The sequence below is a fragment of the Paramisgurnus dabryanus genome, chromosome 21, assembly GCF_030506205.2.
Source record: "Paramisgurnus dabryanus chromosome 21, PD_genome_1.1, whole genome shotgun sequence".
Taxonomy (NCBI): Eukaryota; Metazoa; Chordata; class Actinopteri; order Cypriniformes; family Cobitidae; genus Paramisgurnus; species Paramisgurnus dabryanus.
The window spans coordinates 12822912-12835457 of record NC_133357.1 but is presented as its reverse complement, the minus strand read 5'-3'; the positions used below and the strand labels follow the sequence as shown (position 1 = coordinate 12835457).

The following is a 12546-nucleotide window of genomic DNA, read 5'->3' as shown; positions in this document are numbered from 1 at the left end:
ATTATGCCACCACATAAGCAGAATTTTCATTGAGAGAGGCCAAGAATGTGCACAATATATGTGACTTGAATAAACAAGATTTGCGGCATGACAAGGTAGACTTACAGTATAGACAGACTTAAAAGCAATTAGGAATATATGTGAGCCAGTCTGTGAAAACACAGCTAAAGTAATTTTTTGTGATTTATATAAAATCATCCTACATAATGTAAAGAACATTCTGTGATAATATAACCTTGATATCTTTAACATCGAGTAAGGCCGTGTCAAAGATGAACTTGAAATCAACGACTGAAATGTGATGAGATTTACAGACAGGGTCACATGTCTGATAGAAAATAATGCATGTTTTTTCAAATGGTTTCTCTCTACAATTGTATTTAAAGGGACACTCCACTTTTTTGAAAATAGGCTCATTTTCCAGCTCCCCTAGAGTTAAACAATTGATTTTTCCATTTTAGAATCCATTCAGCTGATCTCCGGGTCTAGCGCTAGCACTTTTTAGCATAGCTTAGCACAATCCATTGAATCTGATTAGACCGTTAGCATCACACTTAAAAATGACCAAAGAGTTATTGAGCACTGCCTGAAAATAGTCCCCTGCTATTGACCATTACCAAGGGGACTATTTTTCGGGCACTGCGTAATATCATTGCGCCTGCTGTCTTAACTCTTTCACCGCCATTGACGAGATATCTTGTCAATTGAGAGAAAACACTTCCCCGCCAATGACGAGATTTTCTTTCCGCAATACCGCTATTATCCACCAGGTGGCCCTTCCGCAACTTTTTAAACCCAGAAGTATTGCCCTATGGCAAGCGGCTGCATGTCCGTGTCTGTTTTAAAGATCGCTCTGAATGGGATCTCTATGAAAAGTCCGTCACAAAAATGGAATTATCTCTGCTTTTTGCTCAAAATGTGGTGTTTTTGCAGAAACCTACCCATATTCAAAAGCTGATTACAAAAGAACCACTGAAGGTAGGATGAAACGGGTTTTTTTGTTTGAAAGCAGAGGGTCTGTTCTTTCATTTGGTATATTGTATGTTTATATATTTAAGGAAGAACATTTTCTGGAAGGCATTAAACTTTGGTGAAAATCATAAAAACCGCTGGCGCTGGCTGGCAACTTTTTTTTAAAACGCTGCTGGTGAAAGAGTTAATTATTACGCCAGAATGAGAGTATAGTTCCTAGACATATAGGCCTAGAAAATCACAACTTTTAATTTTCTGTCGGTCTTAGTACACAATGTAACTACAGAAGAGTCAAGTTTTAAATAGGAAAAATACAGTATCAAAACCAGGGGGGCAGGGTTTCATATTTGATTGAAGCAGCCCTGGGCACCGCCATTAGCTAGCGGACCCCCACCTGCTCTTAGCATTCCATTGACTCCCATTTATTTTGGCGTCACTTTGACAGTGAATAACTTTACATCTGAGGCGTTTAAAGACTCAATTTGTGCATCAATTATTTCTAAAGAAACACAAAAATGTATAAAAGGCTCCATTACCTTGTATCTTACGTTATGGCCCAGTAGAAGCAGTTTTAGTAAAACTATGCTAACGATTGCGTCATAACCACGCGACTCTCTGTCGCACAGTAGAGAAATTACCGTATGGACAGGAGGAGAAGCGCATGTAGAATATGGCGTACTGGCGTTAAACTTTAAAATAAATAAATATTATACAAAATGACAAAGTAATTAATCAGAATACTAAATATACTTAATACAAAATGTACTCCTGTTCACGCTCGCCATTTCTGCAAGATTCTGTGGGTGATTCAGATTTTTCTTGGCACAGCTATTAGAAGACTTACAATTGTCAGACAGGTTGCTCACGTCACCAAGCTCAGTTTGAGTCTGCGCAGTACGCTCGACCCCCCGGAAGTGTGCGCTTCTAATTGGCTTCACTTGTCTCCGTTGAATCCAACGGGGTCGCTGTGTCCATTTCTTTTACTGTTTATGATCAAAACTCATTTTTGAGCACGATGCTAATGGTCTAATCAGATTCAATGGATTATGCTAAGCTATGCTAAAAGTGGTAGCCCCAGACCCAGAGATCAGCTGAATGGATTCCAAAAAGGTAAAAATCTAATGTTTAACTCTAGGGGAGCTGGAAAATGAGCCTACTTTTAAAAATGTGGAGTGTACCTTTAATTATTGTAATTTCTATTGAACAATATAACTGGTAATTATTTTCTGTTCACCAGCAATATAATTATAATATATTACGGTATGAATATTTGCTGAATCACCCAGCCCTAATGGCATGCAGATACAGAGCAGCATTATTTACACTCATAAATATGCAAATAGAAAATTGCATAGGTTTCGAGCTTCAAAACAGTGAAACTGCCACCCCTTTTGAAGCTGCTCTTCTATTAGACTACATGAAATATTTATGCTGGCTTTGCCGTGCCACACTAAAACTGCTTTAGCACCGTCTCTACAACAAGCATAAAATGGCATTGTATGTTCTTACCAACATCCCTATAGAGACTAGAAAAAAATTGCCATGAGCAAGGGAGACAATTTTTAGATATGTCAATTGAAAGACTAGAAAAGACAAATATTTTAAGCTCTGTATAAAATCCTTACCAGGTTTCCAACACTCAGCACATGTTCAAATTTACTCGTCATAGGGTAATGCTCCATGGCCATGAAGAGGGTATTGAGCACAATGCAAATGGTGATGGCCAAGTCCACAAACGGGTCAAATACGATCAGATTCACTATCTCCTTAATCTTCCTCCAAACAGGGCCGCATTCCCAAATAAGGAAGATGTTGGCAAACTTGTACCAGCACGGTGGACATTTCCTTTGAGACTCTTCCAGTTCTAGAGTACGAACAGACACATAGTCAAGGATAAAATTATGGTAACCATGGAAACTGATTTCCTTTTTTTTTTTAAGGCGAGAGAATCTTTAAGTTAAAAAATGTGAACATACCCTCAACCAATGTGTTGGTTACAGCGCTCATGACGCTGTTGGCTCGCTCTTGGCGGCCGAACGATGCATTAAGTTGCTCCACGGAAACCATTAGAGAGCCGGATAGTTTCTTTCTAATTTCAACATCAGTCGTTGGCTGTCATGAGGAAAATAATGAGGTTAAACAGACCTATCACTGTATAACACTGTAGTTAGAAGGATGCTAGTTAGAAGTCACATTTTATTTGGTCTACCATTTTCATTTGAATGCATAAAGGCAGAGACATGCTGGGCTCTCACAGGAGACAAGATGGGGCAGAGATTGATGGGGTTTGCTTTTACTCTTACATAATTAACACACAATATGTTGTTAAAACTACTAAAATAGCAAAACCGATTTGCAAGGGCATTTAGCATTTCTCCATAATGCTGAAACCCAATACGAGTTCAGTGATATGCACTTTTTATCTTGATCACATTATAAATCAACCATTGTCCTCTGTTCCCCTCCTCTCATATGAAGCCCCTGCATCTCCAGTTTTTAGGAGATCCAGTAAGCATGCATCAGCATGCATTCAGTCAAAGAAGTCAAGATACAGTAGGAAAATCATAAATACCATGATCCCTTAAACCTCATGCTGAAGATATTATAGCTATAAAAGACCTCAATATGATTGATACAGTTGGCAGACTACCATGCTAACTATATTGGATCAAAGATATATTAGTTCAGATTGTATATTTAGTCAGATCTATTTGTTAATTTCAAACTGGCATGGCAGGGCAGCATTTCACACAGGCTTTGATTCCAGTCCTCCAAATTGAAAGGGGGAGAATTTTAGAGCAAACTCAAGTGAGCCATTACACCAATGCATCAGAAAGAGCCAAACAGAGAGAAAGAGGCAAGGAGATAGGAGAAAATGCCCATGCCTAGACTGATCTACTCTTCCTTACACTGTCGTCAGTAGCTGCCTTATCTATTATCACCTCAGGCAGTAGGCGTCCGCCAGGCCCGGGGCCGATGAGAGACACCACTCCATTGCAATTCACAGCGCTGTTGCGCTTGCTGTAGTATCCGGTGTAGCTGTTGCGACGTTGAGGGCTTAGGAAGGAATCGCGCCGCTCGTCATACTCTTCTACCGTGCTGTGCTCATCGTCCGCAAACTCGTTCTCCGAGCCTCCGTCCTTACATCGGCTGAAGATGCTGCTCTTACTGTTGCGCCTCGAAGCAAACGGGGAGCCGGGGATGCTAAGCAGAGACTGGAGGAAGGAGAAATGAAGTGAGGAAAAAAAGAAATAAAGAGAGGGATGGTTAAGATCTCCTTGGTTCAGATGTCACTTCTTACCTGGTTCATTACAGAGCTCCTGCGCCCTAACCGGTTGTCAGGGAAACGAAATCTGCTCCGTCTGCTCCCATCATCTGATTCAGATTTAACAAACTTCTCACTGTCTCCTTTCTCCTTTTCCTGCTCTTTCTGTCGCCACTTTTTCTTGCGGTTGCGTCGCTCTTTGGCACTCTTGGAACTGAGTTTAGACATCTCGGATGAGCTGCAGGACAAGTTCCCGCCTTCATCACCATCATCCTCCACCACGTCTTCAGACACCGTACCCGCCGAAGTCGCCATGGCATTGGCCTACCATCACAAAAAAATCATAGATTTTTAGACATCATCATTAATCTTTATTTACTTTTAACAAAAATTGGTGAATGAGTAAAAATCTGGTGTGTGGTTCCATAAAGAACCAGCATGGTCAATAATAAACTGCCACCTGACCTGTACTTCTTCCTGGTGTTTCCTCAGCGCTTCCAGCATTTCTTTAAACTCCGCCTCCTTTTTTTCCGCCTCTTCCATAGTGGCCTGGTTCTGCTCCTCATATGCCATGGCCACCACAGCCAGGATCAGATTCACAAGGTAGAATGAGCCGACGAAGATCACCAGCACAAAGAAAATCATGTAGGTCTTTCCTGCTGCTCTCAGGGTCTACAGATGAAGATCAGATCCAAAGCATTTTACATTTCGAGTTATGGATTCACACACACACTTAAACAAATATCTAGATACTTTGTCCTATATACTTTCACCTACATGACAATAGGAAGACATTTGTATCTATATTGCATTCATTTTTCCTAAGGATTTAAACCATGCTCTCCATCAGTGTACTACAGTACATGTGTATAAAGGGAACATGGATTTGCATTCATATACTGTACTGTGCATACTGAAGGGACAAAATTCTAGTTTTTTTATTGCTAGAAATTTTGATATGCATTTAATTGGAAGCTAGCCAACAACAAATGTGGATTTTTAGGATTTCTACCTAATCTGTAGGTTCATCTAAATCAGGGATGGGCAGCTTCGGTCCTGGAAAGCCAGTGTCCTGCACTGAGTCATTATGAGTTTAGCTTCATAATTAAACACACCTGAAGCAGCCAATTAAGTGCTTACTAGGCATACTAGAAACTTTTAGGCAGGTGTGCTGAGGAAAGTTAAACTCTGCAGGACACTGGCCCTCCAGGACCGAAGTTGCCCATCCCTGATCTAGACTACATGTACAGAATAAACTAAATCTCTGGTTATATTTAGCTGGCAAATGTTATGCTACGTACACACCAAAAGCGGGGCATTGCGTTGATCGCTCTAGATTACTCGCAGGATTTAACTTTATGTCATACAAATTTTTCGCTTGAGTTTAATATTTCCAACTTACGCGTTTGAGGCGGATAGCGAGTGTTTTCGCAGCAAACGCACCACCCATATCGCGTCATTCACATCGCCCCACGCGAGGACATGTCTGATCGCGTCTTTGCATTGACTTTGTATGTAATCTACTCGCGCAAATCGTTGAACTCGCATCTGGTGTAAAACCACAGTTAGTCTTCTGGCTGAACATTACTGCTCCTGATCTCACAGGTTTCAGTGTTTTCGTCCACGTCCGGCAGAAAAAAGAGCGTCTACAGGAGAATAAACATTATGGCTTATCCTAAACAATATTTCATGCATTAATTTAAGTTGTGCACAACAGAAAGTAGGGGTGAGTGCACATCTTGCAATGTTGTCTATTTTTTTAAATGCCGCTCCATCTGAAAGCAGGTGATGGTTATTTACTACTAATCACATAATCGACTTTACTGACGAAATGTGCGTGAAATCGTAGGCAAGTTATCGCCCACCCCTAGCAGAAAGTATGCAAGTATTATAGATGCAACACACCCCTTGACAAAATCTACAAATATTTAAAAATGAAAAGAAATTCTGTCGTCCTTTACGTGCTAATCTCACATTGTTTTCTTGATATGCATTGCTTTTTTATTCAAATAATTTATAGCATGAATCTTAAAGGCATGATATTCAAATCATTGTCCTTCAGTTTCTGTACTTGAATATGCAAGTAGCATTGCTTATTTTTCTTTTAATGTAGATTCTTTTACATAGATAAAAATATGCCAAAAATTGAATATGGATAAAAACATAATTTTAGAGAAAAAAAGAAGACGCCCTTACCAGCATGTACAAGTTCTCCCAGAAGTCCTGCGTCATGAGACGAAACAGTGCCAGGAAAGCCCAGCCAAAACTGTCAAAGCTGGTGTAGCCATAGTTTGGATTGCGACCAGCCTTCATGCATGTGTAGCCTTCAGGACAACGACTAAGAAGAGAAAGGAGCATGCAGCCCAAATGACTTGCAACTATTTTTTGCATAAACAATTCCCATACAGTACTTCCGTCCATCCAGATGTTATTTGTTGCAGTAAAATTAAATATGCATGTGCAAAAAAGCAGCTCCAGTGTGTGTGTTTCATCAATAATTGTGTTTAATGCTTTTAAAATGTCAATGTTAAATGATACTTATTACGTTTTCAAGGAAAGTGACACAAACTTACCCTGCATCAGAACCATTTCCACATAGGAGAGCATCCAACTGGCCAGGCAGGAAGTAGTAGTTGGCTGGTGACAAATAGAATTATGGGATAGGTTAAGTAACCCATTTCAAAATAGTTTTTATTGGGCTGGATCATGGCCCTGGTTAGGCACCCCTGCTACCCTCATACTGCCTCTAGTGGCACACCCCATACCTATCTTTAATTGACAAGAGTGGTTTCCATAAGAATTAGCTAAATGCTTGTTTTGGTAGGCTAATATTAGATCACTGAGCGTACTAGCCAGGGGCCATAGCACTGCAGCAAGCTTGTACTATATAAGGGGCCTGAAGGAGTTACTGTACGTTCACACCACTGTACGCTGCCAGCAAGAGTGTTTGGTTGCTGACGAAACTAACACGTTGTTACATTTTTGGGGAGGTGCATACACTCGGAGTTATAAATCACAGAGTTATAAATTGGGCTTTAGGCTTTGGAGGCCCATGTCCAAGTCCAAGCCCCTAGGCTACCTACTGCCCCAGTCCATAATCCAGCCCTGTATGCCACCCCAAGGAAAAATATAATAAATGTTAATGCAGCAAACCTCTGAATTTTCGTATATAATTCTTGTGTGAAATGCAATCTGTTGTGTGTGTGTGTGTCTGTGTACAGTAGGTGTATATACAGAAGCTCACTTTCATTCTTGATATAGTCATCAAAGCTGACAGCACGGGTGCCATTGGCCTCATAGTTTTCTGTGATGTTGATGGGCCAGATGACACACTTGTGTCGCAGATTTCCCATGAAGAGCTGCAGACCGATGAGGGCAAAGACACTGAGGCAGAAGACTGTGAGGATCATCACATCTGACAGTTTCTTTACCGACTGTATCAAGGCGCCAACAATGGTCTTCAGACCTATGAGGTACCAAATATGCGCAGACACAAAGAGGCACAGACAGTTGCATGTGTGCTCACGTTTAAGAAGTTTCAAGGCATGATTTGATGGTTACGGGTTAGTAAAATGATTTACTCTTCAATCCTTACACCAATTAAAGCAACACTAAAGAGTTATTGCTCTTTGCTCCCCCTACAGGTTAGAAGCGTAATTGTTCATTAGCACTGTCGTAAATACTGCAGCATAGCTGGCTCTGATTGGATTGTAGGTCTGTAGGCAAGTTTTTGTAGTTTTCACTCGAACTACAGGACCACTACCCAACGGTTGGAAACTTCTTTAGTGCGGTTTTGGCCGATAGAGGGCTGCAAAGTGAATGTGAAAGTGTCATTCACCCTGTTTTGAGTGGATGAACCACTGAAACTTTTTGGAAACGTTATTTTAAGGTAAAAAAAACTCTTTGGTGTTGCTTTAATACTTCAGCACATTGAGGCAGCTCCTGTGTAATACATAATACATTTTTGTCTATTATTCTCAAATTTCCAATATTTTGTTTAATCATGCCTTGAATCCTTGTTTTTGATAATAACATAACATATAGATAACAATAAACAATGAGAACTACAAATTACACTATGTTTTACTTTAAACAGATACTGTTTAGGAGCCATCCCTTTATGTCAAGCCTAAAGCCTGATATTAATACAAAGCAATCTAAAACATATTATCTGAGGACATACAAAGCTAATTCTAAAACCTTTTTGACTTCTAATTCAGGTTCGCCTGCAGGTAACCTGCAAGAAACTCTTGACAACAAAGGGAGGACTCCCCTTAACAGCGAGGACAATCTGAACATCCATTAGTCTATAAATACTGCAGCACAACCAGAGGGCCATAACATAGGGAGTAGAAAGCAGGCAGGGATTAGGGGGTGAAGATAACATGCAGGTTATTTCAGCTCGAGGACTGAAAAGATAGACTTCAGTGTAAAAGGCTTCCAGGGCTCCAGTGGACATGCTGAGCTCAACACCATGTAAAGTGCACTGACCCCTCCCATAAAACCAACCCCATTTTTCTTTCTAGAAACAGGATCTGCTTTACCTTCCAGAGAACAGACCTGTAGCTAACAAGTGTAAAGTTCACCTTTGAAATTTGGTACACTGTAGGTACTGTATGTTACAGCTTCCACAGTAGACCATAACCCCACCAAAACATCTAGAAATCTCCCAGCGTTTTCATGTTTTGTTGTTTTACTGAAAATGAAAACTAGTTAATCTAAAAGTGTCAAAATAACATTATATGGTCTAAAAATTGTGTGCGTAGCCTCTGAGAGAAATTCAGAATTGCCCAAGTCTACTGATGGTTTTTCTCTTTGTATTTTATTGTTTTTTGTGAAAATTGTGGGGTTTCATACGAAATTAAAAAGAAAACAGTGAAGAAAAATTAATATTCCAAAAATAAATAAAAATAAGGCAGCCAAGCACTTAGTAGGTTAAAACTACAAAAGCAAATGACTTCCAAAGCGTCATGCAGCATAAAATATGTCCACAAACTAGGCTTGGCAGTCTTCATAAATAAGTAAGAGGCATGTTCTTTGGATCTCGCTCAGGAACATGCAACTTTCGTTTTGGGAAACAAAATCTAGCTTGTTAAAAATATCTATGCTGCTCTGCGGTTTGTTACAAGATATATATTAAATGTGTTATTTTATTTTGTACATGATTTAATGCCTTGCACTAATTTTAACTATGATTTGGGTGATGACTGCAATTTTTAAAGTCTGCTTTAAAACTAGCTGCTGTAGATAGGCTTATACAATGATGACTTCTACATTAAGACTCATATATTTATATATTTTTGGAAACGCACCAATGTATTGACCTATAATTGGTATCGGCAGATTAAAGCATTTTTCTCACTATCAGACATTGGCCAATTGTTTAAAAACAGACAATGATCAGGGAAGATTAAATCCTGGTAATCAAAAGGGACGGAAAAATGGTGTGTGATTATTTTGAAATGGATCGCAACCATTTGTACGCTTTGCACTTCTAGATTTCAAAACTAAACTATTGGTATCGGCAGATGTCATTCCAAGTAATCAAATATCGGTATTGGTATAGATATTTTGTATTATATATATAATTGGTATTTTTAAATCTGCTACGCAAACAGATCCATATCAGAAAGGATACAATAAAGCTACAAATAATGTATGTTTTTAGGTAATATTTAATTTTAAGCAGTAACATCTACTGTTTTTCATTTTTAAATATATAATATGACTGATTCAGACCACCTACATTTGTTACCGTATTTTCCGGACTATAAGTCACACTTTTTTCGTAGTTTGGCTGGTCCTGCGACTTCAAGTCAGGTGCGACTTATATGTCAAAATTAATTCATATTAACCAAGATAAACCATTATCATCTACAGCCGCGAGAGTCCCCTATATGCTGCTCCCGTGTTTATGTAATTCAATGGATTCAGTGATGCGGAATGACTTCGGAAGGTTGGGGAACTTGATTTTGCTTATTGTGTTAATTTAGACTATTCAGCCTCCCAGGTATGATCTATATGCTATTGTGTATCGTGTAAATAACTGTTAATGTTACTTTAACGTGTACGGACATCTATTCAGCCTGCTGTTCTGTGCTATTGTTTAGTTGAATAACTTGCCTTTCCAGATTAAATGTCTGTTCTTGGGCTTGGATTTTGTGAAATAATTTTCAAATAAATGCGACTATAGTCCAATGACTTATATATGTTTTTTTAGTCTTCATGACGCATTTTTAACGATGTGACTTATACTCCGGAGCGACTTATAGTCCGGAAAATACGGTACATGAAATTAATTTTCAATTGTCAAATCAGGGAAAGTGATTTACTAAAGTGACAACGCATGTTTTCGCCTTGTACCCTGTAATGCTGCGTACAAACCAAAAGCCAAGCATCACATCCTTACTCTTGATTTGAAGTTAACGTCATGCGAAGTTGCGCTGAATATTTAAAGACGCGTTTGAGGTGAACAGTGCATGTTAGCTGCAGTCACACCACTCAATTTGCGTCATTTGCATCACCCATGCAAATTCACGTCTGTTCGCGTCTTTGCATTGGATTGGTAGGTAATCTACTCGCGCAAATACTTAAATTCGCTTCTGGTTTGTCGCAGCTTAAAATATATACGTATTACTTTGCTTCCTCGCGCTGATGTTTCTAAAGGGGCAACATCTGTAAAAACCAGGTCTAGTTCTAGACTCCAGGAACAGATAGTAGACTGCAAAGCCTATCAAAAATGTATAAGTACCATTTTTGATCATTTTGGAAATAGGAAAAAGCAAATTCAATGGTCCTCTCCAAATGAACTTCTGTTAAGTTAGATAATGGGAAAACGTCCAACAAAAGAGATTTTAAATTGAGTAGTAAAAGGGGGCATACTGAAACGTTAACCTCGGCGTTTAAACTGCGTCTCACCTGGAATGACAGAGATAGTTTTCAATGCTCGGAGAACTCTGAACGTTCTCAGCGCAGATACATTCCCCAGGTCCACAAACTCTGTTACATATCTGAAATAAGGGAGGATCACACACAGACACCAATGACCACCACAAACACACCAAGACCACCACCACGCCAATGAACCACCAGGAGGTACGCCACTCACAGAACCTGTCCACTAAGGGGGTAAAGGAAGGAAAAGAAAACCAAAACACACACACGCACGTACACACACCTAACACCGACCCGACCCCGCCCGCCCGCTCACACACTCTTACCTGGGATTACAGAAATAGTTTTCAATGCCCTCAGAACTCTGAATGTGCGCAGAGCTGAGACATTGCCTAGGTTTACAAACTCTGTTATATACCTGCAATGATCAGATCAAAGTTACATGGAGACATGATCATGACTTAGTAATTGATGACTTCCATATGTAGACTTGTTTGGTAAAAGCGTGTTTAGATAGCTTTTAGGGGTGGGGGGGTCAATACAGTATAGTACTGAATATGTGGCATGGCATGAGGGATTATTGTGCTTTTTTTTAAATAGAAATGATAATTTGTGCACAATAATGAAAGCCTACCCTTCTGCAGAAAGCATTTGCATTACAAAAATGTGTTGAAACACAACAGAAATTAAAACTATCGTGATCATTTTGTGTACTCAATCTCTGGTTTATCCCACCCCTAATAGCTTTTATAAACAGCTATAACGCTCTGTTCCAAAACTGTAATGAGCTGCCTGTAAAGCTTAAGTTTTCCTATGCTAAAATTTATACTTGTTTTTGGACAAATTATAAAGAAGCACGACATGTAACCCATAATGCAATGTAAATTCCAAGATAATATAATAATACAAGGTGGTAAACAACGCTTGAATATTAAAAATCAATAATTATTCAATAAGAAACACTTTTTTATATCTTCATATATTTGTTTCATATGTAGGGCATTCCATATTGGTCACTTGCTGCTTGTTTAGGGAGTCTGCAGCAAGATAGCTCAGTAGGTTATGGAACAAAGCTTATATTGCAAATAAATGTCTGGTATTTGCATATAGAAAAGGTGGATTTCTGGATAAATAACAGAAACAATAAAAACAAAGAAAATGAAAAATGGAAAAGGAGCACAAAGAAAACAGAGAATGAGAGATAGAGAGAGAAGCAGAGAGAGAGAAAGAGACACGGGGGAGAGAGAAAGAGAGAGACAGAGAGAGAAATAGAGAAACAGAGATACAGAAACACACAGGGAGAGAGAGAGAGAGCAGGAGAGAGAGAGCGAGAGAGAGAGAGAGATAGAAAAAGAAATATAGAAACAGAGAGAGAGAGACATACACGGGGAGAGCGAGAGAGTGAGAGAGAGAGC

General features: G+C 39.3%; 1 protein-coding gene across 5 annotated transcripts in view; it reads right to left on the bottom strand.

Annotated features, from left to right (window-relative positions):
• The window catches only part of scn8aa (sodium channel, voltage gated, type VIII, alpha subunit a), a 58300-nt gene that overhangs the window by 30426 nt on the left and 15328 nt on the right, over positions 1-12546 (bottom strand). For 2 of the 5 annotated variants that reach the window (XM_065285663.1, XM_065285664.2), the window contains exons 6-14: positions 11156-11247; positions 7482-7703; positions 6811-6874; positions 6434-6575; positions 4703-4909; positions 4274-4561; positions 3882-4187; positions 2949-3084; positions 2598-2836 (exon numbers count right to left, since the gene is read on the bottom strand). In XM_065285663.1, the coding sequence (XP_065141735.1) occupies positions 2598-2836; positions 2949-3084; positions 3882-4187; positions 4274-4561; positions 4703-4909; positions 6434-6575; positions 6811-6874; positions 7482-7703; positions 11156-11247 (1696 nt within the window). Of the gene's footprint in view, positions 1-2597; positions 2837-2948; positions 3085-3881; positions 4188-4273; positions 4562-4702; positions 4910-6433; positions 6576-6810; positions 6875-7481; positions 7704-11155; positions 11248-11457; positions 11550-12546 lie in introns of all 5 variants that reach the window. The other 3 variants (XM_065285665.1, XM_065285667.1, XM_065285666.1) reach the window with 3 other exon arrangements.